This window comes from Megalops cyprinoides, chromosome 14, assembly GCF_013368585.1.
Source record: "Megalops cyprinoides isolate fMegCyp1 chromosome 14, fMegCyp1.pri, whole genome shotgun sequence".
NCBI lineage: Eukaryota > Metazoa > Chordata > Actinopteri > Elopiformes > Megalopidae > Megalops > Megalops cyprinoides.
Window position 1 is genome coordinate 2,389,322 of NC_050596.1, and position 27,260 is coordinate 2,416,581.

Here is a 27,260-nt window from a genome sequence, read left to right on the forward strand (position 1 = left end):
TCACAGTCATAATGAGAGCCAGAAAAATAATTCTGCTGATAAGAGCATGGAACGTTACTCCAAAGCAGACATACTCATTAACCATTCTAAGGTCAAAGCTGTGATAAACGGTACTTGAACAGCAACTGATAGAGGGACTGCAGTAGTTACTTCATATTGTATGCCTTGCCCCTTTAAGATGATCTTCACTGTAGCAAAATGGCAGGGGGTCCTGCTCTACAGGAGTGACACCAAGTCATTAAAAGTAATTGTTGCCATACATGCCTGGGATGGCTGTCACATAAATAACCCAAGCTCTACAAAGGCAGCTTTTGAGGATTTGGGGGGAGACAGTGCACCCCTCTGCGTGGTGAAATTAGCACAGTGTCTGATAGCCCTGGGGGTACACAGTTGCCATGGAGATGGTGCAGGAGACAGTGGGTGCAAGGGGGTGTGTTGCAGAGGAGTGGGGGCTGTCTGTCACCTATTGTCCTAGGTCCCAATAAACTGTTTACCCAGCATGCCTCTGAACATGCCTGACTGACATCCAGGAGGGTACAGACGTAGCGAAAATGGACAGACTGCCGGCGGACAGACCACCACCTGGGATTGCCTGAGGACTTCAGGCCAAACTCACAGCCTGTTTAAATGCTGTGGTCAGGTTTCTGCACAAGCCAGGCCTGCAACTGGAGTGCGTATCAGTGGTCCCCAGCGCTCAGACAGACAAAGACTGAAAGAGAGATATTATTAACCATCTCCATTCAGCATGTCTGCATACCTTCTCGGAACCAGGCTGCGGGCATCTCCTGGGGCTGCACAGTGGAGTTCCGTGGAGCCATATCATGTTGCGTAAGGCTTCTGTACTACTGCCAGATTTCTGGCTGTAACTACCTTTGTGGATTTGTTCATCGTATGATGCTGACCTTAACCCTACCTTTTTACAACCTGCAACCTTGGCCCTCATACTCCCCACACCAAAGGCCCCTCCCACTCGCCATGCCCACCTTGAAGTACTTGAGCAGGATGTTGGAGAAGTTGGAGCCCTTGGAGAACCAACCGTCGGGGACCACCTCGGCCTGCAGCCACTCAATGATGCGGCTTCGCAGCTCATTGCGGTCGCCCAGGTAACACACAACTGGAGTGGAGCGGAAGGGGACAGCGTGTCAGCAACAAGACAACTAGAATACTCATCCAGGACTCATCAAATATGCAGGCCATCTCTGTGACTGATTTATCCTATTCTTATGGTCCTTTAGCGGAAGAGTGATGAGACTGAGGGCCTTCAGCCCTAATGATGTCCACTTACTTGGGCTAGCCACTGCTTTGTCAGTTTTCTTCTCTGAAATAAGAAAGAGAAAAGGAAAGTAAAGATCTCTCTGGGGCAAAGAGCCTGTGGCAAAACTGACCTCTAGTCAGTGTCCAATAGATAGTTTGCCCTCGTTTCCAGGTAGTGATTCTGTCTGAGAGTGTCTCTGCAACATGCCGATGTACGACTGGCTCCACCTCCACCTCCCAGCACACTGAACACCATCCCACAGTGACTGGCAGCACTCCATACTTATTTATTCCTTGATCAATATGAGGTCATTACTGGTTGACTGTGCTGATCAATGTTCATCCACACTGTTATTGTATGATGACATGAGAAAGGTTGATATCAAAGCTCAATACCCACTAATGGCACTATAAAGGACTTAGGAAAACTGATGAACACTGAGGAAAATGTGACAGATGGATTTTTCACTGTAAGCGAAGTGGTCCTTACACTCCCTGTCCTACTGAAAATTCTTGATAAGGAGAGCCGGTGAAAAGCCAGAAAAACAAGAGTGTTACAGGAATGGCAGCAGAATGTTGCTGTGGCATTACAACACAACTCATATGTTTTAACCCCCAGAGTTATTAATGGCTTATCTCTGGGGATAACATTGAGCTTTCATAGCCTTGCTGACAATTACCTCACACTCTGAAATGGCTCACCAATCCACTGCACTGTACACAACTGGTAACAAATTAGTCTAATTACAGAATAAAAGCTCAGAGATCAGTGTTTTTTATACAAGTCGTTTGTCAAGCAATTCCAGATTTTTCTTAAGACTCAGACATGTGGCCAATTGATCACTGTCTGCGCACATATACCATGATGAACTGAAGTATGAAGTATTGAAGTATCCACATGCAAAACCAGACATGTAAAAAAACAACTACTTCACTAAAAGTCTTCATCTCTTTAAGCAAATGGTCATTTAAAGCTTTCTCTCCCTGTCTGTGTGTGGTTTGATTTGTAGGTAGTGGCTGTGGGGCAGTGACCTTTGGCCTCTGGACCAGGTGGTCACGGTACTGAATTTCATGTGGGTCGGGACTGTGCTTCACTGCCCCAGTGACACCGCTGCAACGGCATTTCAGCGTTTCATGACATCACATATTTGCTTAACATACACCTTCATAAAAGCCGTGTGCTTTTCCATTTACTAAGCTGAACTGCAGCCATTCAGGACAGTTATCCAGCTGAGTCACCCACACCCACACCTCCACACTGCTGCCCTGGCAAGCAGAGCCCGGAGGCAGTGGGACAGGAGACAGCTGGGGGCTCCTCTCTGGGTCTCCCCGCCTACCTGTGCAGTGTCCGTCATGGGACACCTGGATCTTGAGCCCAGTGAGGCAGGCGTCACGGTGTAGCTCGCAGTGGTTGCGGTAAGTCTTGCCGTTGCTGCCACACACCGAGCGCTTGTGCGGCTTGCATTGCTGGGGACAAAAGCACAAAACAAACACACACAGTTTGATAATGGCAAGCAACCCCCCTACTCTGTGGAACTTTACCCTTTTCTTGTCACAGGTAAATACACCCCTGCACCCACCCTTTACCCAGCATTCTGTAAGGATTTCTTCATTTAGGTTTTAATTATAATAGCTTTGTCAACATTCGCCTACTTCCTTTATCCTTCTGCCCAGGGTTGCCTGACACTAATCCAATGAAACTGCTGTCGGCTTTCAAGTGCCTTTGAAGTTATGTAAAATGAAATAATTCCTGGAGGTGGAGAGCCAGACAGCAACCCCCACTGGGAGGGATCAACTTCCAGAGTGCTCCCCCTCTGACCTCCAGGGCCTCCCCACACCCCCATCTCACGCACACATGCGCAAACACATGCATACTCATGTTTCCATCCCTGTGACACAGAGCTGCATTGTTCTCAAATGCAGTGTGCATGTGTGTGTGACCTGCTGGCTACATGCTATCTGTGATGTGATGTGATGCTGGCTTGTAGGGCTGCACATGCGTGTTTCCTGCTCAGGTAAGTGCACGTTGGTCAGACTCACCTCAATGCACAGGCAGGTGGGCTCTCCTTTCTCTGTCACCGCACACTCTCTCCCCGCCCCGCAGAACACGTTGGCGCACACCTTAGACTTGCTCTTCACCTCCTGCCAAAAGAGGAGGAGGCAGGCCATCACTGGGGAGCTCCATAGCACTCAGCCATTAGCACTAAACCACCAGAGCGTCACTACCCCAGCAAAAACACACACACTGCCTGCGCCACAGTCTGTACATCACTCTGTGCAGAGAGACCTTCCTTATGGTGTTCTGGCATTCATAAGGACGTTGTTATAATTATGCAACTCCAGGACAAACATTTCATACTTTGCCTTATCAAGTATTCAGTAATGTAAATTGAAAAATAAACAATCACTTTCACAAAAGACCTTGTATTAAAATCTTACAGGGTTCTGCTAATTGCCACTGCTGTGCTTGAGATGTGGGAAATTAAAATGTTTGTGAAGGACATAATTTCAGCCACAGTAATGTGCTGAGTAATCAGATTATTTCCAGAAGAAAGATAATCTGTGCCATCTAGTGGTAGAATTATGAATGGCTGCAGGGAGGAAACCTCCCTGACCTTTCACCTGTATGGCCCCATTTTAACCATGAAAATATCTGCCTGGATTTTTCCCCATTGCAAACACAGTGTATGTTTGACTGCATAGCATATGTTTTCTTTCATAAATGTCCTTTCAGGCAAAGCCTTAAAAAGAAAAGGTGAAACACATCAGAGGTGAAAGGGCACAGACATTTCACCCCATGGTGATGTGGTGTAATTACTGTCATTACTGTGGTGTGGAGCCCCTAGTGGGAGGCTGCGGAACATGACCTCTTATAGGACAGCCTCCTCAGGTCACTATCTTGCTATGTCTGCACAGGCTTTCTGATCTTTTCTTGGTAATACCAGTAACAGCCACAAGGTGGCAATCTCATCTTCTTTTGCAAAATCCAGTTTTAATTCTTGTTAATTACTTTTTACAGCCAGTTGCAAACAGAGCAGAGTCTTCACAGTGCTAAATCTTCTTTGTCTTGGCATGAGTGACCACAGCTTTTCCACCACACACACAAGAAACCAAATAAAGAAACACTTCACTGGATAGAGAGGGGTTATGCGTGTGTGTGTGTCTATGTGTGTGTACTCTCTCCAGTCTGTGTCCTCTGTGTCTTCAGCATGTCCTTAGTCTGTTGGAATGGGGGACGTGTGTGCTGCTCAGAGCAAATCCTTTATGCATTGGTTTTACCACACTCATAATTGCGCTATCACCATCAACTGCGTGTAAATTCATATCTGCACAAACAAACTCCCACGTGCTTCCACTGCCATGTAAGCTGATGTCTTTAGCGGTAAAGTGCCCATAGTTTAACTCACAACACAAAAACACACACACAGTTCTGGTTTGTTTGGATCAGATGTCAGAAGATTGCTGTTGTTTCACCCTCTGCCTGAAGCCTGCAGTACCAAACCTTGGTTCTTTTATTCAGGGTGTCAGCCTCTACTGGCACTGTCTTAACATAACAATATAACCACCCATGCTTTCATACACAGACACATGCTCACTCACACTATGTTCCTGAAAAAGTGAATTCTGTTCAGCTATGAAATCACAGTATTTTCATCATTCATTTTTGCCTCTATTGTAAGGCACTGATTCCCTTCACTATTCACTATCAGTGAAAAAAGAATTACTGAGAACCCCAGGTTCTGATGAAACAGAAAGTACCGCCTTGTACAAAACATGTCAAGCTTCATTTCTGACAGAGATCTGTGCTGTTGGTGTAATATAGGGCACTACCCTGAAGCAGTGTCCCAGCCCCATACCTGCACCACCATTGCATAGTGGGATCCCACATAAAAGAACAAGACAATCTGACACTGAATTCAGTAGAGCTCAGTCACCAGGCATGCCCCTGCCTTTCTGCACTCTCCCCCTGAGCAAGCCACATACAGCCCAGCACATGGATGGGATAGGGTTAGACTTAGGAGGAGGGGGGAGGGGAGAAGCACACTGAGTCTAGCCTGTAACCAGCCAGTTCTGGAACCTGACGAATCACTCAATTTTGGAACCAGCTGGATGTAAGCACACTGGAAGGTCAGAACACACCTCCAGGAGAGCATAATTTTGGGAGCCTCAGGTTCGTCTCTAAAAGGGTAAGCAGTCACATGATGCTCCCACAAGCTGGCTCTTCCGTTACCTTGACAACAGGAAAGTCTCCTTGTTGATAGGATGACAAGGAATGCAGCCATTACCCTAATATGAAACAATAAAATGGTGTCCTCTGGGAAAACACAGGATTTAATGTTACATTAAAAACATTTCAGCTCTCAGGGAGAGTTAAAGCTGACCTGACACTGCTGTGCTCAGACACAAGCAAGGTTTTTTTTAGGTCACTGCAAGGGAGGGTGCAAAGGCACCTCTCAGATCAGTAGCTGTGTTTGTGTTAGCCGCCCATGCAGCACTCAGCACATCTGCTCTCTTGGGACAAAGATGAAGAGAGCAGAGACCTATCAACACAGCAGCACCAGTGTGGGCTTGCTCCGATAATCCCTACCACAGAGTGGTAGAAAATAGATTCTCACTTCACAGGGTCACAGGGAGCCAGAAGAAACTGTGACACTCCAAACTTTTGTCACTGACATTGTAAGGGTGAACATCAAAGGCGACCCTAACTGTGCCATCTGCTTCCCTCTTTCTTCATTGTGAAAACATCTGCAAAAGACAACAGGAGCAAGGCACAACCTCTATCGGCCAATCACAGGGTCACATGGACAAATAATAACCAATCAAAAGCCAAAGGGGGTGAGCTCAACCACCCCTGACCCAGTGCACTCGAGTGCTGAGTGAATGCAATGGGTAAGAACAGAATTTCAGAAAGCATTGTCCAAACTCAACTGTCTCAATAAGTCACATCTATTGTAAGAAATGGTGCTATGAGCTTCCAATGTCACCAAATGTAAAGACTCAGCACAACAGGCATGAAGCCATTTCACCACATGGGGCAGAAGAGAAGTCAATATCTTGTGTGTCTATCAGAAGGTTAGTATGGATATTCCCATAATGCACTGCTCTCTCTCTCCCTGCCTAATGCTGATGTCACACTGCCTGTGCTATGCATGAGGCACAGGGACATCCAGCTGCGCCTCATCACATACACAAACACACACACACACACACTCACCCACGTGTGTATGCACACACAGAACAATACAAACACACATACACACACACACACACATACATACACACATCAGCACACACAGAACAATACAATACAAACACGCACACACACACACACACACACACACACACACACAAACATGCCTTCCCACAACCCCTAATAAGCAGGGAAATGGACTCAGATGAAATCTAATCTTTCAGTTCCCACCCCTCTCATGTCTGCGAGTCAGGGACTGGCTGTAGATCAAACACTCATCTCCCTCTCTCCTTCTCTCAAGCCCTCTCTCTTTTTCATCTCTCTCCTTTTCTCAATCCCTCTCTTCTTCTCAGCAGCTGTGTTCAACTTGTGTTTGTGTGTGTGTGTTTTTGTATTATTCTGTGTGTGAGTGTTTGTATTGTTCTGTTTGTGTGTGTGTGTGTGTGTGAACATTTCTATAACAGTGTCTCCACTTCTGTACCTGTGTTTTCCTTTCACAATTCCCATAAATGCTCTAATCGCCCCCAGCTCCCAGAATGCCCTCTGTCTGCGAAACAGGCCTGTCTGTGAGTCATGGTGTTAGTACAGCGTTTTCTGTCTTAAGCAAACTTCTACAGAGAATAGTATGTGCACTGTCTCTCTCCCTTCTCGCTGGGGCCCGCCAGCTCACTCTCTCTCAGCCTCTACAGCTAATGACGCTCTCAGTAAACTCTTTTAAAACCACAAGAGCTGAGCCACAGAAACAGACCCATTCTGACTGTCTACCGGTCAGAGTGAAACTTTTCTTTCTATCTCCACCTGAACCCTGCATGACAAGGCACAGGAGAGGGTCTGCCTGACTGCTTTCCCCAGGGATCAAAGGCTGTCTGTAATCTCCAAGTGCGCTCATTAGAGCTCTTTAGCACTGGAGGAGTTCAGCAGGCACCTCAGGGCACATCAGATAGGAGCAACCAACAGAGCATGAAGAATGGAGAGGAAGGCTGAGCTGAATTCACCACTCAATTCACAATTAATATTCCTTTCAACCTCATTGAATGCTACAGCAGTAGAAGAGGACACTGTAATTATACTTGTGGCAGGCTTTGCAGGACATAAAACTCTTAGCACTGGAAGAAGCCACTGGATAAGCCTATCCCCTTTGTAAATAAATGCTGATAATGACAGCATTTTCACAAATTCATTGATTTAAAGTTAAATCATTTTAAATTCATTAAACACAGTCGCTGTGGATCCATGAACCGCAATGACACACCCACATAGCCACAGGAAAACAAGAGTCCCCATCGCACACAGCAATTGCAGGACAGAGAGGATGGAGGGGTATCTGAAAGGATCCTCTCCACCCCATTGGTCAGTCCCCCTGAGCCCTCTGCTGTGTTACCTTACCATACACGCTCCTGCCACAGTCCCCACCTCTGGCTCAGTGGCCTAGCTTCAGCAGGCAGAAAGAGGTCATGACCCCGCTCCCTTCACTCTGTCATTTACATTCCTCCCAACAGCTGAAGATTTAGGGAGGGGCAAACGGGCCCCCTTCCGACCGTCACACGGGCACACAGAGTCACTCAGAAAGGCACATACTCTCAGCCACAGCACTAGGGCAGAGCCGTTTACTCTGTAAAAAGTGATGATGGAAAGAGAGGCACAGAAAGGACAAATAGGATGGGAGGGAAAGATGGAGACAGTAACAGTCACTGTGAGGCTGTGGAATGCAAGAGCAGGCCAAACTCAGAGTTCACAGAGTGATGTCATTCTCCTTCCCTTGAAAACAGCTCAAAACGACTCTGTTGAATGTTTCACAACTGTAAGTAGCTGTAAGTAACCTCCAACACCAGGCTCGGTTCCCGTGGGAACCATCACTGAGCTACAGCTCTGACTGCTGTTCTGTGCCTGTAATCATGCTTTCAGAGCTTTGTAATCGGTGTTGTACTGTAATCACTACTTTAGACCACTTCGAAGTTATAGAACTGGGCTCACCTCATTTAAAAAGCCTGCTGATCTAGGTTTGTCATTATTGTGTCAGCTGTTCAGGAACTGTGCCATTTTTCTAAGAGGCTGTGTGTGTTGATAGAAACATCCATTCACCCTTTCTACTCTGCATGCACACACACATGCACACCCACACTAATGCAAGTACACTCAGACACACGTGCACGCACACACACACATTATGGCATTGTGGTGTGGGGCTCTATGACTCTCTGTTTGCAGTAAAATCACACAGTAATCCAGCCAATCCCATTGAGTAGCATAGGCACAACAGCATTACCTGGGCTACACCTGTATGTATGGCACATTGTGTGTATTCTCTCCAACACTGCCCCTTTGTGTCTTAATTTAACAGCTTCTCCAATGGACTGTGTGGGAACAGCACGGGCCACTTTGTCTCAAGGGTCCACCCTTTGGAGGGAAGGTGTGGTTACAGAGGGACTGTGGAGACGGCCAGCTCAGGCTGCATGCTTGGAGGCAGCGTTTCATCCAAATGACCTCACGCAATAAAGCATGCAAACCTCGACCAGACACTGTGCTCTCTGAGCCAATGCAGGAGAGCTCCCCAGTGTTGCAAAGCGCTCCTGGCTGACACATAACTGTCACTTAGCCTTGCCGTGACACTGCATCAGTGCTATGGAGATGTGGTGAGCATGTCCTGGCTTCTCCCATCCCCCCTAGCATTGCCCCCTCAGTGGAGCCAGCATGCTCACAGGCCCTCCTAATCAGCAGCAGATGGAGGCCCCTGCATTCCAGAGAGATGACAGAGCTGCACGGAGGGGACGAGAGAGGAAGGAGAGGGGGATGTATTCACACTCTCCAAAGCTGCCTTCATCATGTCTACCCCCCCCCCCCCCCCCATGCCTTCCTTTTGCCTCTCCCCCACACTCCAGAGAGTGTTGGAACCTGACACCACATTCGTCTTCCTGCCTCTGATCAGCATGCAGTGTGGCCAATCAGGAGCGAATGTTTCTCTGGCACTTGCGTTTCCTGAGGCGACTGCAACCTGGATCGAGGAACAAAGGGAATTCTATGAGGCACATGGTGTATTTATAACATGCCAGTTGAGGAAGCTATTGTTTGAAATGGGGCAGTGGGAGAGCAATGGGGCTAAGGAAAAGGTAGCAACCAGCAGAAGAAATGACCGGCATCACAGAGCCACTTAAATGAGACACATCACACACCTCACAGTGCAATATGAACCCTGCTCATTAGCAACAGAATGCACTGCCCTGCTATGTCCCTTTAGCATTTTAGAAAAACAAGAATGACCTCATCAGTACTGCTCTGAGTTTAACATTTTTCAGTACTGCTATAAGTTTAACATTCTGTTGTTTAGAGAATGTATGATTTTGTCAGTGATGGGGTTTAACCACATGGATGTGGAGAGAGATGGGGTTACACCGCCTGGATGAGGCCAGAGATGGAGTTAAACCACATGGATGTGGTCACGGATGGGGTTAAACATAAGGCAGTATAACTCTTGCTGCTGTGTGGTGCTGGTAATGGAACATGAATCAGAGCAGGCTCTCTGTCTAGAGCTCTCTCTCTAATTTGCATGGCACTTCAGGGCAAACAGCCAGGCACGTCTGGTCTGCCTCTCCCCTCCTCTCCTTCCTTCCACATCTCACTACATATCTAACTGCTCTTGTTCTCTTGCTTTGTCCTCCTTTTTTTTTGCTTTCCCTCCATTCTGCACTAGTCCCTCTGCCACCCTGTCTCTCTCCCCTTGCTGCCAGATAAGTCAGGCTGCTGTTTCTAAATGCAGGTCAACGCCCCGTTCCCTCTTTTTCTCTCTCCCTCTTTCAATCTTTCATACTCTTCACCTCTCCTTCTACATCTCTCTCCCGCTCCCACTCCCCCCCACCCTACCCCCCCGCCTGTCTGGTTTTGAAATCTCCTGTAGTCTTATAAATGTCTTTAATTAGACCCAGCAAATTAAAGCCATTCATGCATGTAAAGGTCCTACACAGAGACGGGAACTGAGAGAGAGAAGAGAGTGAAAGGAAGAGAGGAGAGAGCGAGAGGGAGGGAGACAGAGGGACAGAGAGAGGGAGAGTGGGGAGAGAGAGGAATGGAGAGAGGCCTAAATGGATCTTTTTTTCTCACATCTGGTTTTTTTTAAGGAAGGACTTTCATTTGTCTGATGAAAGTCCGGAGGGTATGTTTGCTCTTTCTTCAAATCCCGAAGACCTGAAGAACAAAGCTCACACACTCAGCTTCCGAAACTAATCCAGCTTATGTGTGTTAGTGCTTGGACAGTACTCTATCACTGCATCAATCTTTGACAGGACTACACCATCACATCAGTCATGAGCCCCTTTTAGACATGCAGTGCAACCCTGAACTTATCTAGACATCACCCAGAGGAGCTGTATGTGAGAATGAAAATGTCCAAATGGCTCCCTAGTACAAAGTTTGTGTAATGTCTGACTGAGTCCATGTGTGAATAGAGCAGGTCATTGACCGGAGAATTCACAGCGAGTGAGTGGGTGTGTTGATGACATTTCTATCATGCAAATGGTAACTGGAATGCGAAACTGGAAGAATATAAACATCTGCTTTGTACTCTTTTCTGCTTGCCTGTATATTGCTTTCCACTCTTTTGTTGATATTGCAAATACAGTATGTTCACCTTCTCCTCCTCTGTGCCACATTATGTGCCCCATACACACTGGAAGAGACTCAGCGACAAGAGACTATGGAATACTAATGAAATTCGGCGACTTGCAGTGATGTCAGGCGAACTGACAGTTGGTGACGCAAAGTAGGAGGGTTCTGAGTTAAACTAAGCTCAACTTTGAGGCAATTCGATTGAGGCGACTACCAATGGGAACGAAGGATACGGTTGACTGACAGATGACGCCAACACTGAGTTCCCCAAACGTTTACCACAAGGAGACAATGTCCACAACTTTGGTTCCCACCACTACGGCTTTGATTTATAAACTGTACTATCTGTGAACTAAAAGAAATTAAACATGGGTGCATCGTCACTGTTGAAGCGTAGCTCTGTCCATATGCATACACTAGCGATATATTTTTGGTCTTGTAGAACTAACCAGATGCTGTTTGTTTCACTTGGAAACATTTGGGTGGGAAATATACAAGAGGGATACCTAGGCAACCAGAGCCTGGAATGTCCACTACCGACCAACTGTCAGCGACAAAGCGACAGGCGAGGAGTGAATCGCTTTAAATGTAGATGGGCCTTAAGACATTGACAAGAAAAAACCTGAAAATACTTCAACTTGTGAATACTTTTTGTGAACTCATCAATACTGTTGTGGCATCTAACTGGAAAATACCATGAGGAAATCTGGACATTTCTAAACTTGCAATGATTTCACGCAACAATGTAACATACTACAAATGTAATCATTAATGGTCACATACTGGGTACTGAAAAATACTGAAAAATAACATGCAGTATAGAGTATGTACTTGTGTAGTACACAGTACACAGTATGCAGTAGGCGGTTTTGAATACAGCCACTGCGATTTCTGCAGTGTACTTTTTGCGTCATGTCCTGCCTCCTGCACGCTCTACCCAGGTGCCACCCCACGCCTAAACCAAACGGTGTATTTCCAGTAGGTGAGAACATCTCTGACACGGACAATCTCCTGTTGTTTGCTACATGTGTGAAAGGGCAACTCCGGAAAATGTCCGGACCTGATTCTCCAGACATTGCCCAGACTTCATATGTGAAAACAGCTTTAGACAGGAGTACACCACCGTGTCAGTCTTAGGACTATACCATTGCGTCAGTCCAAGACAGGACTATACCATCGCATCAGTCTTAGACATACATTGATGAGCCAAAATAACCACTCACAGGTGAACTGAATAACGTTGATCATCTCCAAACAAGGACATGTGTCAAGGTCTGGGTAGATTAGATGGTAAGCAAACAATCAGTTCTTGTAGTGAACGTGTTGGATGCAGAAGAAATGGGCAGGAGTAAAGACCTGAGCGACTTTGACAAGTGCCAAATTGTTATGGCGAGACAACTGGGTCAGAGCATCTCTGAAACAGCAAGGCTTGTGGGGTGCTTCCAGTCAGCAGTGGTGAGTACCTACCGACATTGGGCTGAGGAGGGACAAACCACAAACCAACGACAGGGTGTTGGGCGCCCAAGGCTCATTGATGCATGAGGGCAACAAAGGCTATCCCGTCTGGTGTGAACCAGCAGAAGGTCTACTGTGGCACAAGTCACAGAAAATTTTAATGATGGTTACGGGAAGAATGTGTCACAACACACAGTGCATCGCACCCTGCTGCGTAATGGGCTGCGTAGCAGCAGACCGGTCATGAGTGCCTATGATGACCCCTGTCCACTGTCGAAAGTGCCTACAATGGGCACGCGAGCATCGGAACTGGACCTTGGAGCAGTGGAAGAAGGTCTCCCGGTCCCATTTTCTTGTACATCACGTGGATGGCCGTGTATGTGTGTGCCGTTTACCTGGGGAACTGATGGCACCAGGATGCACTGTGGGAAGACAACAAGCAGGTGGAGGGAGTATGATGCTCTGGGCAATGTTCTGCTGGGAAACCTTGGGTCCGGCCATTCATGTAGACGTCAATTTGACATGTGCCACCTACCTAAACATCGTTGCAGACCAGGTACACCACTCATGGCAATGGTATTCCCTGATGGCAGTGGCCTCTTTCAGCAGGATAATGCGCCCTGCCACACTGCACACATTGTTCGGGAATGGTTTGAGGTACATGATGAAGTGTTCAAGATGTTGCCCTGGCCTCCCAATTCTCCAGATTTCAATCCGATTGAGCATCTGTGGGATGTGCTAGACCGACAAGTACGATCCACGGTGGCTTCACCTCACAACTTACAGGACTTGAAGGATCTGCTGCTAATGTTTTGGTGCCAGATACCACAGGACACCTTCAGGGGTCTTGTTGAGTCCATGCCTCAGTGGGTCAGCGCTGTTTTGGCGGCACACGTGTGGAGGCAACTGCACAGTGTGCAGTGTCCTCACATTTGCCGCCTCAATCTTACAGATGAGCCCACATTGATCAGTGTGAGGACTTCAGCAACTCAAAGGTCAGGTCAGGTCAGGTCCCCCTGGTGGGCCGAGTGCTCCTTATGTGGCTCACATTAATGCAAGAAAGCAGAGTGATCGGAGCCAGTGTGAGCACCAGTGTGTCCTCCACCAGTCTTTCCTTATTCATGTAACCTCTCCTCATCCTGGAAGGTCAACTGAAAACCTATCGTTCTTGCACAGTGACAGTGTGGGGGAACAAGCAGGGGATAGAATGCATGAAGTTGCGCCATCTGATGGTTATGTAGCCAGACTGAGAATTTGGCTGGACACCTGCGGAAGTGGCTGCTTTTTCCTAGACCTCCGCTTGGTGCAGAGCTACACGGTAAAGCTGTCCTCTGAGGGACGGGGGGAGGGGTGCTATGCTGGAGAGAAAATATATTACATCAGAAACAACTGCTCTTATTCTAGACACACTCTAGACTGTTACCAGGGACTGTGGAATCAGAAGCAGTCAGACAGTGACAACCACACCATAGCCTGAGCCTTCGGGTCTAGTATGACAACCAGCAACAGGCAAGGCCTTACTATTCCAGTACAGACTCACAGACAATAGCATAGGAGCTCAGACAGGAACCTTGCACTGCGTATTGGCTCAAAGCACTGCAAGGCACTCTACATGCCTCAGCAAGAACACAATGATAGCATCCAAGAAACAAAAGGCATTCTGTAGTTAAGTTTCCTCTCATTCAATTTGCAGCAAGTTCATAAGCTACAGAGTGTTCACAAATCAATGTCAATAATCTCTGAGAGCCACCAGAAAAAGGGCCAGGGAACACAACCTATATGGGATTCATCTTGTATTAAAAAATACATGTTAGCAAATCAGAAATATGTCAAATATACGTAAAATATGTAATGGGGAAATAAAGAGAGAATTTGTGAGAGGAAATGGACTTTGTGTGTATGTGCCTGTCTTCTGTGTGTGAATGGCTGTCTGTGTGTCTCTCTATGCAACATATGGAATCCAACAGCCTAACAATATTGCCTGCTGACAGATTGTTTCTTCACCTTCATAAAATGTTCTCAAAGTGACATTATATATTTGCAGGAAAAAAATGAATAAAAGTGTATACACAAGTCTGGAAAAGATATACTGTGACTACAGGGCAGTGTTTCAAAAAGACCTCCCAATCTGTGATGATGAGTTCACACCTTTGATCTCCTTGCTGACCACAGCTTCGGATGAGAGAGGGATGACACCAATAATCAGACCAAACCTAACTGGGGTGCTATTTCTTTAACAAGCAAAAGCATGAATTATCTGCAATGTTCTCCAGCACCAAACAGCAACAGCAAAAAAAGGTAGTGTCGTTAAGCACCCAAGCAGCTGCAGATGCCTCCAGAGCAGGCCACAGTCTCCTCTGAGGTCCCACAGCCAAGACTGAGGAATGGGAGTGGTCCATGACTCACTTCTACACCAGCCTTCTGCTGCTTTCAGTTATGGGACTCCTTCTATGGGCAGGCTTCCAGCAGCAACATGTAATTCAGAGACCAAATTACAAGAAATGGTCTGAATTAAAGCACACAGAGCACAGCAGTGTAGCTTAATTGTCATTGGAAAAATAACTGCCTCATAGGTGGGGAATGTGTGACAGAGCATGCATCATAGGTGGCAGTCTGTGATGCATGCTCTGAAGACAAAGGCAGGAATGAGCGATGTGTGCTCCAAAGACACAGGCAGGAATGTGCGATGTGTGCTCTGAAGACACAGGCAGGAGTGAGTGATGTGTGCTCTGGAGATACACAGGTAGCAGTGTGTGATATGTGCTCTGGAGATACACAAGTAGGAGTGTGTGATGTGTACTCTGGACATACTCAGGTAAGAGTGTGTGATGTGTGCTCTAATGTCACACAGGTGGGGATATGTGATCTGTGCTGGGAGCCTTTTTGGGACCCAACCTCCTCTCTGCGAGAGCAGGCCGTGCCCTGGGCAGCAAGAAAAGGATGAGAAACTGTGGTCATAAAATTCCTATTAGACTTCCTGAAAGAATGCAGACCTCAGCAGTTGCCTGTCTAGACAGCAGCCCTGCCCTCATGCCTGGCTGGAGACAGAGAAACAAGCTGCACTGAGCAGCTCCAGGCCTGGGACCGGCCACCAGCCAGGCAGGGGAGGGCCAGGCAGGGGACACAGAGAATGCCTGCAGCTCCACACCATCTCTTCACCACACTTCTCCACGGCAAGAACAATCACGTCTCAGATCCATGAAGGCAGATAAACTCAGGGTTAGGCCACCAACACCTAGGAGATATATTTCAACACTCAGGGTAAAATAAGCAAAATATAAATAAAAAATTAGATTGTGCCTAATGCACACAATGGAAAGACAATGTGACAAATCACATCACAGCATTAATGCTCCCTGGAGTCCTCTAATGCTCCCTGGAGTGTTTGGCAATGCCAGGTTGCTACAGCAGCAGCTTCATGCTGTCACATAACGGGTCTCTTCTGTGTGAGACTGCCTCTCGCCAATCTTATCAGACACTCAGCAGGTGAGGCGCACTGACTCATCCCCACCCAAAGACACCCCTTGTATAAACACACTCTAAAACTGATTCACCTCATCCTGCTGGGGCAATTATCACAGGCAACCTCATGACTTGGCATTTTACATCTTATCCTTTTACTTGGCCGGGTGTTTCCTGAAGCGACTGCAGTGACTTTCATGCCGCTGTATATTCCAAACTCAGACTGCTGATCCGCCCTAAAAGCACAGCGCCATCGAGAGACAGCAAATGTGAGCCAGAGACAGGAAGCGCCTGCTCGCCTCCAACCATAGCACAACCACATGTTGGGCACAGTGCAACCACTGGGCTAGAAAGGGGGAGGAGGAGTGGACCACACCGCTGGGGTTTCTCATGTTCCACAGGCGAAAGTCCAACCACAGAGGGGGACCTGATACACCATAGCAGGATGTGTGTGCTGGGGCGATTTAAACATTATGATTCACACACCATTCACAACATGACCCACAAAGGTCAAACATTTGTGGATCTATCTTTCTTGGAGCAACACCTTCAGTACAGAGGTTTTTGACACACTGTGATGAGACACTTCCAGAGCTGCAGTGGTTTGGTGATGGGAAATGGAAAGAGAAAGCCACCAGCTCCCATCCAGTGCAACAGAACATTGGGAGCACACAGAAAGTGGCTGTCAAAGTGCAGGATGGGGCCACCAAATGATTTTGGAACAGCAGATGCTTTGGAAATTGAGGGAACAAACAGCAGGAGGGGGATGTTGTACACACAGCAGATAATATCAACAAGCAAAACTGCAACTCTTTTTCTGGTCACTGCATGGCGCTGTCAAGTCAGTGTCCCCACATCTACACACACACACACACACACACACACACATACAATATTTTTACATGGATAACAAAGAAAACTTTTTCCATATTTTCTGTGCTTAGCAGACAGCAGATGCAGGCAGGAGACCATGAGCTCCAACCCTCTGTTCACTTTCTACCCAATAGAGCTGGCAGCACTGACCCCAGATTGCCCCTTTAAGGCATACCCAGGACAGAGTTTGTGCGGGGCACACCCTGGGCCATGTTTAAACAGCAGAGAAACCCAGCAGAACCATCAAGCACTGGAGAGCAAGTGCTACCATGGGACAGAGCAAATTGAAATAAATGGGGGTGTGCTGAAGCTGATTTTGACCTTGCTTTTTTTACCCACTCTCGCATGGAGTGGGTATGACAGGGGAGTGGCTGTTAACTTCGGGGTGAGGACTGGTGCAAACGCACAAGGTGCAGTGCTATTTAAAGCATCCTAAAACACGGCCACTGTAAGGTGGAAGCATGGGACAGGGGATTATGGGGAAAATAAAGGTCATACCATCAGGTGTGTGTGGTGCCTCCTGCAGCTGGGGCAGGGGCTCTTCTAAAGATAAGGCATGAGTGTCCCGGTGAGCTGGCGCAGGGGCACCCCTTTGTGCTGCTTACACAGCAATAATGATCTGGACACACTGTCCTCATACTAACACCAGGGTATTGCCCGTTACTGCAGCTTACACAGGGCCCCTTGTGCTACGCCTGGAGATAGGATGCTGTCCCTCAGAGGAAGCGGACTGGGAGGGGGACAAGGTCAGAGCTCTCTGCTCTTGGAGGAGCTGATCCTGTCTGCAGATGGGATACAAAGCCTCCCCATGTTGGTGAGCTCTACCACGTGTTCTCTGATGCTGCTAGAACTGTACAGACACAATAGTGCAGCCATCACACAGGCAGATGCATTGGTCAGCTGTGAAAATGAGTGTGAATCAGCAGTGTACCATAGTGGTAAGGAACAGGGCTCATAACTGAAAGGTTGCTAGTTCAGTTCCCCACTAGGGCACCGCTGTTGTACCCGCTGTGTAGCTAGTTAACCCACAATTGCCTCCGTAAATATCCAGGCTCTATAAATGGATACAATTTTAACCTACTGTGTGGATAAGAGTGTCTCCTAAATAACAATGATGCATTGTAATGTAATGAATCTGCATGGGGAGGTTTCGTATTATTTTCAGATGAGAGCCTCCTTCCCTGCACAATGTTGCCTGCCTCAGATAGAAGTAACAGCCTTCATTTTGTCGATTCTCTATCTTCCAGCTCAGCATCTTGTCCCGAAACAGCGGAGGTGTGATGGGGAGCATCCTCCCCTTGCTTCCAGGTGGCATGTCGCTCTGCCAGGTGCACTCGTTTCCAAGTACCACCATCGTAAGGAGAGGGGGAGCATGCTCCTTACCTAGAACCCCCCAGCGTGCTCTACACAGACCGCCCCCTGCCTGGCCACCCCAAACTCAGACCAGGGTCAGCCAGTGCCCCCTTAGGTTGGTTCCCGAAAACCCACACCTGAGGAAATGGATTAAACGGATTGTCTGTGGAAAAAATCGTATGGTCTTGGAAGATGGTTACACAATGTCACTTCCAATGAGAAAAGGAATCAGTATGCTGCAGTGGACTATCCCAACACCCCATGGACAACACTTTACACATACAGTTCAGTTCTGTGGGCAGAGGCTGCTATCAAGGAAAAAACCCTGATGTTACTTTACTAAACATCAGGCAATTTTGCTCTGGGTCCCTGGCTTACAGCATCAGCAACACTTCATATTTTAAAAAAAACAGATTTCCAGCTCCCTTCCCTCCATAAAACACAAAGACTTTCTGAGTTCCATGCATTTCAAAGAGACTCTTGAGTGTGAACCTGTGTTAAGGACCAGCATGGCAGAACAGGGAATATTGATAAAAAGGTTATTAGGGAGGAGGAAAGCTTCTGAAAAGGACTTCAGTGGGAGTGTCTCTCTCTTTGGCGGTCTTTGGTGAGAGTCATTCATGGAGGCCTGTTCCCTTATGTTTCGTGCTACATTAACAAGCAGGCTACTCCTTCACACAAAGGGAATAATACAGACACGCCTGAATTAACACCCATGTTCAGTTATTTTGTCCGATTTTTTTCATGTTCTTCGAGTGGAGTTCCATTTCAGTATACTTTTATTCCAAACCCTTGGATTCCCATCCCATAATCCCATAAGGCTTTCACAGGGCAATGAGTTTCCAGAGCCCACTTGGTGAAAGTGAACAAAGAGCCGGAGCTGGAGAGCTGTAAATAACCATCTTTCAGGACTTTACTGAAGCTGCAGCTCAGAAATGTTTGACAAAGCAGAGGGACCGTTAACATGCAGAGGAACCCTAGGAATTAACGTGCCCCAGGGCAGGCCCCAGGAGGACTCCAGTGAGGGTATTACCCCGAATTCTGCTGGCCAGGGGCACAAGCAGGGTGGTACATCATCAGGTTGACCCCAGGCCCAACTCTCCAAAAGCACACAGTGTATTTATTCTTCAGTGCTCAAGTGAGAAAAGAAATCTCACAAAAAGGCGCCATAGTTTCCACAAACAAAGACCCAGGAACATCTGCTAGCAGTTAAAACAGCAAAGAGAGAGAGAAAAACAGAACTTCTCCCACCCTTCTGGGCAGTGAAACCTCACAGCTCTGCAGAATGACATTCCCACCCTCCCCCCACCCAAATATCTCTCGTATTAGGATGGAGGGGTGAACAGATTTCATCAGCCCTTCCTGAAGTAATGAGGTTTAAGGGCTTATGGGTCAGGAGTGACTGAACAATTCCCTCTCTCTCTTTCCCCCACTCTTTCTCCCTCTCTCTTTCCCCCTCCTTCTTCCTCTATTTCCCTCCCTCTCTGTCCCCACTACCCTCTTTTCTCCTCCCCCTCTCTTTCTTCGCTCCTCACTTTCCCTGTCCCTCCCTCTCTCGCTCTCTCTCTCTTTCCATTTTTCCCTTGCTCTCTCTTTCTGAAATGTTTGGTTTCCAGGCCCATCTGGGCAAGAGGCCAGTGTATGTGAGAGAGGCCCCTCAGAACAGGCCATTTTATTTCTAGGGCTGTAGAGCACTCCGTGGAGGCAGCATTCTGGGCTAATGGCTGACACATGTTTGGACAAGGATGTGTGCTTGTGTACAGAACTTGCATTTTTCCCAATGGTGACATACCTTCCCATTAGTGGTAATACTAAAGGAGAAGTACAGCCATTTGTTTGTTACAAATGGCTGTACAACAGCTAAAATGACTGCTGCTGCTTCAGCTTCCCCTGCTACGCTAAATGCCTATAACTTGCACTAACCTATGACAATTGAGATAATAGTAAGTCATTTGAGTTGCAGTTCCCGACCCATAATTTAAACTTAGACCCAAAACAAGACAATCTCAGAGGCAGCATAGATACCCAGTATGCACTGCTGTTAAACAAAGCCAGTCTTCATTAGCTCATTTTGGCTTTTCTCCCTGCAGCAGGGACACTTAGCTCAGGGTCGGCACAGCATTATACATTATCTGCAGTCCCCAGGGCACACCCGCAGTCCCGCGGTAACTCGGCCACATTGGAGATAACTGGTCACTGTTGCAGCAGGCCAGAAACCAAGCATAATAAGGTACCATACAAGGAAACAACACAGCCTGCTGTTGTCCCACCTCCCCTGGCCCCTCCCCCAGTACCCCTGAGGGACCTGGGGGAATCTCTCCATGCAGGCGTGAGCAAGACAGGGCCATAAACCATAGCCACAAAGAAAGCAACAGGCGCCCATATTTCAAAGCAGGCAGACCCCCTGGCCCTCCAGCTGGTACCCCTTACACCCCCACCACATGCCCCTGCTGGCTGCTGCCCTGAACACAGAGGTCACTCACCCCCCCCCCCCCTTGAGCCCTATTTAGGCCACCCTCTCCGGGACACACAGCTGGTAATCTGCCACGCTACATGTGACAGAAGGACCCTCCTTTCATCTTGGTGCTAGGGGGTGGGGGGCACTGAAGCACCACTTTTTCATTTATATCTGTCAGCGCCGGGGTGCAGAGTTTTGGAGGAAACAGACAAGAGCAATCCCATTAGGGGAGGCCCTTTTTTCTTTCCTGCCCAGGACTCACTCTTAATGTTTGCTTCTAATACCAAATTCCAAAATCACCCATTTGGCTCTTGTTAACACCACCCTCAACTGAACGCCTCGCCTGAGATGGAGGCAGGGGGAATGCCACCTAGGTCCACTGCATGCTATCGTCCATGGCCATCGCGTCAGAAATGCACCCCAAAGAGAGAGAAAAGAGCTGTGTTTATGTTTGATTAGATCAGCAGCTTGGAATGTCACCCATCCCCACTGCTGTTCAGACAGATAACTGGTGCTGGCTAAAAACACTCCTGAGACTAGCCTTAATATCCTGGACTTGAAATGATGAAAATGCCACATCACATAAATGTATCAATCCCCTCTTCCTGGCAAGTGCCAGCAAACCAGCACGGTATTCCTGTTCTGAATGGGAGTGCACTCCATTTTAACACTGGCATTCTGGGAATCTGGTGCATCTTACATAGTTGGCATCTTTTCACATATTACTCTCCAGAGTCAGCTGGATACTTACTGCATACTGAAGGGCATGATGGCAGCAGCCCACCACAGATTCAGAGCTATAGCATCTTGATAACTCCATCTTCTCAGTCATAATACCAGGAGAAAGGGGACAGTACTGCATCAGAGCTGTGTGGAGCTGCCACACAGAGTGATGAGAAAGACCCGCATCACAGACACAGGGGCACTGCACCCAGCCTTAAGCAGACGGATATGAACTGTACCCCTCAGAGCGACAGAAGGTTTAAGAAGAGGAGGTGTGAGAGCTGGTGGCATAGAATGCAGACACATGTCTCCACAGACCAGCACTTGCAGTGTTTGGGAAGATGAAGGGCCATGTTCCATGAGAAGACATAAAGGGCCGTTTTCATGGGGTCCATGGGAAGACCTCCTACAGCATTGCTTCCCCTGTCTATCGGTTTATTACTGTGGGGAAGGAGCCAAGACCTAGTAGCTCTGTTGTACCACTTTCCACTTACCTATTCCCTGTCCTTCTCTGCTGTTCTTCCTTTTCTTTTTTCCTTATCCATCTTTCTTCTCTACTATCTGTTCCACTCTTTCTTTAACTGTGTGTGCCTCCCCTACTGCCTCCATCAGTGTTTCCTCAGACAGTGCTCCTCCACCTCTCACTGCGCCTGTGTTCAGAAACAATCTGAGCCTCCTCATCCCTGGAAAGGGGGAGTATTGACCCGTTGCCCCAGGCACTTGTAAACATGCTAGCATGAAGGAATTCTGCTGGGCAGTTTAGAGATGGGTGGAATGTTCGTGCTTTGGCAGAGCACTGTGGAAAAGCTGCAGCTTAAGACTGAAGCCCACAGGCTCTGTGCTAAAAAACATATTTTTGCCGGCTCTCTTCAGATGAACATGAATGATTATTAAAATGCATTTTCCATGGTTTGCCCTGATTACTTCCTGAATAAGAGCACACTTAGTGCGAGTTCAGCCATAATATAGACACATGAGCTCTCTTCTGTGCTAAATGAATGCTCAATAACCTGAAAAACCTGACTGGTACACAAGACACTGAGTAATAGTTTGTCTACAGAGAAACCAGTAGATAACAGAAAATGCATAAAATCCTCTATACAGTGTATTTACATAATATTTCTCCCAGGGCAAATGTCCCTCTACCTTGCCAACAATTGCCCATTTTCTCTATTATCCTTGGAATGTACTTCTTTGAAGGGCAGAAGAAGACTCTGGGGTACTCTACCACGACACTGTGTAAGGACTGACGGCACTTTAGCCACCATGACACCTTTTTCCCTTCATGGGTTTATTTTTGTTCATCTTGTTTAGCATGTTTGGGATGGTAGCATGCTCATGTCAAATCATTAAAAATCTCCTGCCAGCTGTGGGATTCAAATGTCATCACAACACATGACTGGCTGTCATGAGATTAGCATAACTTAAACCTCTCTGCTGAGTATGTTTGATGCTTTGTGTGTCTGACCCCCTGAGCACAGTTTGAGGTATGTTTCTGAAAATCTACCACCAGAGAAGCACAGACACACATCTGATGACAAAATAAATGATACTAATCATAAATAAACAAGGTTTCTCTGCATTATCAACTCCTTCAGCACAAACAATTCTCCTGCTTTCTGGCACACACAGCACAGAGTCTTGGGTCATGACAGCATGTTCTCAGTTTTTGTGAAAGGCTGGCACAGGAGCTGAAGTGCCGTGCTTGGGCTCAGTAGGAACTCTCCCAAACCAGTAAAGACCAGTACCTGTGAACCCCTCTCCAATGTCCAGCTCGAACCTGAGGCACTTCTCTCCGCCCTACCTCACGGTCCAGCTGAACCAAATTGGCTTGCTGAGTTCATGCTTTGGGTGGTCTTTCAATGCTATTTTAATCACGCTGACAAATGGCAGCTCAGCCAGGTGGCGTTACATGTGCCACACTTGGCACTACAAACTGAGGAGATACACTTGGAAGGGAATCACCAAGAATGTCGCCATTGCTGAGCACAGCAAATAGCCACAGGCAGACAGGAATAACTACAAGCCCAGCTTTCTGGCAGAGAACAAAGCATTTGAGCACAAAGTCCAGGCATGTGGCCAGATGCCATCCTTCATTATAATGCCATGTGCTGTGTCTCTCACTGCAGATCAGTCCAGTTTGGTTCCAAATCATCTTAGCCTGGCGCTTCTGTGGAAGAGGGGTGAAAACACCTGTGGCATCTTTTAGCCTCTGACCTTCACATGTTTCTCCTCTTTGCACATGGCACATGGCCAGCCAACTGCAGTTGCGCTGAGTCCTGGGTTAATGGAGCAGCAGGGTAGCATAGTGGTTAAGGAGCAAGACTTGTAACCTGCTCCTTAAGGTTGCTGGTTCATTTCTCCACTTGGGCACTGCTGCTGTACCCCTGGGCAAGGTACTTAACCTACATTTGCCTCAGTAAATATCCAACTTTATAAATGGAACAAAAAATGGAAATGGAATAAAAAATGTAACTTATGTAAGTTGCTCTGGATAAGAGCATCTGCTAAATGGCAATAAAGTAATGTAAAGTGACAGCCATGGCATTGTTGTGTGTGTGTGTGTGTGTGTTGGGGGGGAGGGGGTGAAAGACACCATGATACCCCAGCTGTATGTAGACCACTATGGAGACGAATGGTTCCATTCAGAGTCATCCTGTGTGGATCACACACCTTCTCATTATAGACAGCAGACAGCACATAGACCCACAGAGCATGTCAGAGACAAGTCTTCCCTCCTCTCCCTCAGCTACCATGAATTCTGATTGCACCCTTGGGAATGCTCACAAACAAAACACCCACCCACCCCAAAAACAGCAGGCCATCAGTAAACAAGCAGCTGCAACAGACAGGTAGAGCAGACATCTTGACAGCAGTTTGGACTAAAAATGAGAAATTTACTTTGAAATCCCAGCAGCATTTTAAGCTGATTGGTTCAGCCTCTAAAACTTTGTTGACTAAGATTGTAGCATGGCCAGAGCTGCCACCTGTTGTGGGTGAGATGCACTACACGCTGAGGTGGTACAGTGTCGCATCTTCTGTTCCAGGCGAGTCATGGGCCCACACATGAAAGACGAGTGCATCTGCCTTCCTGAAAAGCCACAGATTGCGCTTAACCGAAAACCTCTCAACACCTAAAAACAGAGAAGTAGGAAGTGACCAGGTGTCTGGCAACTGACTGGCACATGCAGACGCAGTGTGTGTCATTACTGGGTGCTCTGGCAGCAGCTCCACAGGGTCAGGCCATCGATCAGGGAGAGCGCAGGAGTAGATTTACTTCAGATAACCTGACACAACACGCTGGGCCACAGCAAACCACAGGGCCTTGGGTGATAAAGTGAAAATCCAAATAAGAAATACCATATTTTGCAATTATTATGATAATTATAATGTTATAGTTTCTATTATAATTATTATAACAACAAAACACTCACAGACTGGCTGCATAACATGAGGCATTCATAGCTATGCAACATCAGAAAGTTCAGAAAACTGTAAGACAAAGAGTCGTGTGTGTTTGCTTGTGTGTTTGTATGTGATTGTGTATTTCTGCTTGTGTATTCATCAGCACTGTCAGATATCTCAGAGGTAATTTAGCAGAAAAACGTTTATGGGGGGGGGTTGGGGGGGGGGATTAGGGGGGTTAAGGGTATTATCTTGTCCCACTGCCTGGGACACACTAAGTGAACAGACCCAAACCCATCTGTTCTTACAAAGGAGGACAGCTGCATTCGCACAGTGGTGTCACTGCACCCCTCCCCCCTTAGGCACCATCAGGGCTTTTCATGTCCCTGACTCTAACAGCTGTCCGTTCAGTAAGTTCATCTGTTTCTGGGGGCAGGGCCATCTGTGGGACCATCCTCTCAGCACACAGGCAGTTAATTAACAAGATAAACATTGTACAATGACTGAGCCTTTAAGTGTGTCAACACTACACTGGTGGTCAACATGCACTGAGGATAGTCCTGCTGTAAGAACTAACAACCTCTCATGTCCCCTCACACTTCTAAATTCACCTGCATAGATGGTCTACAGTACAGTGTGGTGTCACAAATGCTAGCGTGTGAGCTGCAAACACTCTCAAGATTGGCCCTATGTTACACGACCTACAGAAAACTGCCTGACCCACATCTGTTTTGCCCTACCTTCCCAAGATAAAAGGAATCAGTTGAACCCCAACTCATAAATCAGTAATATACTGTAATCACTTGCAATTCCTGAACGACACTCTACAACAGGAAATAGGTGGCACAGACACACATAAACTGACGTCCCCCGTTCAAAGTGTTGTCACTTGTTTTTTCTTGACTGACTAGCTCTAATTTATGGGAAGATGGGATGGACCTGTAGACTAATTAACACTATAATTAAGAAAATTTTAGTTCTAGTTAATTTTCCCCATACCTGAATAGAGATCCTGGTCACATATTTGCCCTGTCTCTAAGATGTTCATGTATTCAGTCAATATGTTAATATATTTCCCTAATGATCAACCCTCCCACGCACTACCGGACTGGAGCTCGGCAACATCACTGGACTAGTTTGAAAACCAGATCCAGACCATCCTTAGAGACACTCTTACGTTACAGCTACATAGAAAATTATTTGCTTAAACATGTTCCAAAAGCAACAAACTGTGGAGAGCCCGTTAAACTAATTCAATTGATTCCATGGACAGATAATTGGTTTAACATTCAAATGTCGTGTTTTAACAATTGGCGCAACTAAGAGGCGCAACTAATCATTTAGTATAACCGATATAATTTAAAAGAAAGGTGCTTGGACTTAGCATAACTTCTGTATGTTGATTTGTGACTGGAAACAGTTTTTCTTTTGCATGTCTTTTTCTTATGCAGTACAAAAAGAACAGTGTTCATAAGCATATTATGTGGTGTTTTGACAGTATCTCAGCTAGCTAAACAATTGCTATAAAAGCCATAATGTTCGCTTGACGTTTAACTAAATAAAATTCCTCGCAAAAAAATCCACGCGAAATGAACACATTTCTACCGTTAGATCGTTAAAGCACAGTCGCGTGTATTTTAGAAATGATACACTTATTTTTACTGATACAAAGTTTCCATTTATTATTAAAGAATTTACATTAGCTGATTAAACCTACCTCCGCGTGACAGAAGGCGGCGACCAGCAGGATAAACAGGGAGACACTTCGAAACATCTGCGGAGAGATGCAAGAGAGTGAAAACCAGAGCTGGGGGAAAATCCCCCTAGTCCAGTTCATATACTCAAAAGTGGAACCGTTTCAGTAACAGTTTTTTTTACTGAAAGAAATCTAAACAAGTTTTAAAGGCTGTCCTTCTAATTCGTACCATTTTTGAAGGCCGTGTCTCGTAGAGGACCGCAAAGACGGGGAAGCCGTTGTGTCTGGTTGAGAGCAGCGCAGATTTCAGGAAATATGAGCAGCGCTGAGGAATTCGTGCCCGTCAGTCTCCCCCCCCCGGTATGACGTGGCCAAGGAGCGCGCACAAAGCCTTCCCCAGTCTGTCGTTGTTTGTCGTACTTCATCTTGTAAACCGTTAGACTCAAGGCAAATTGTAGCTTACACGGAAACATTTCTTCTTGTTTAAAAGCTGACATTTAGTGTAATTCCTCCACGTTCGTCCTTTGTAGTTCATTGTAATCACAGGAACGGGAAGGATGTTGGTCTCAGCTGGAACTGGCAGCTCCAAGCTACATCAAAAAATGTCGATATCTAAGCTTGCAGGCAAACTTCGCTTACGTTGCTGTATCTCTATTACTGTTGCGTTGGTCTCCGCTTTTTTATAATGTATAATTAATTCATAATTAGTGCAGCTAACTATAGTGGCATGGAGATCCCCGCGAGTGACTGTTGAATGTACTGAATAACTTTAGGCTTACTGAAAGTGCAGA

General features: G+C 46.9%; 1 protein-coding gene across 1 annotated transcript in view; it reads right to left on the bottom strand.

Moving 5' to 3' along the window:
• The window catches only part of fstl1b (follistatin-like 1b), a 34,460-nt gene extending 7,686 nt beyond the window's left edge, over positions 1–26,774 (bottom strand). Inside the window, exons 1-6 of the mRNA XM_036545947.1 lie at positions 26,699–26,774; positions 26,491–26,547; positions 3,295–3,396; positions 2,592–2,721; positions 1,286–1,318; positions 984–1,114 (exon numbers count right to left, since the gene is read on the bottom strand). Coding sequence (XP_036401840.1) covers positions 984–1,114; positions 1,286–1,318; positions 2,592–2,721; positions 3,295–3,396; positions 26,491–26,547; positions 26,699–26,701 — 456 coding nt within the window. The 5' untranslated portion in view covers positions 26,702–26,774. The remainder of the gene's footprint in view (positions 1–983; positions 1,115–1,285; positions 1,319–2,591; positions 2,722–3,294; positions 3,397–26,490; positions 26,548–26,698) is intronic.
• Between the last annotated feature and the right edge of the window lie 486 nt (positions 26,775–27,260).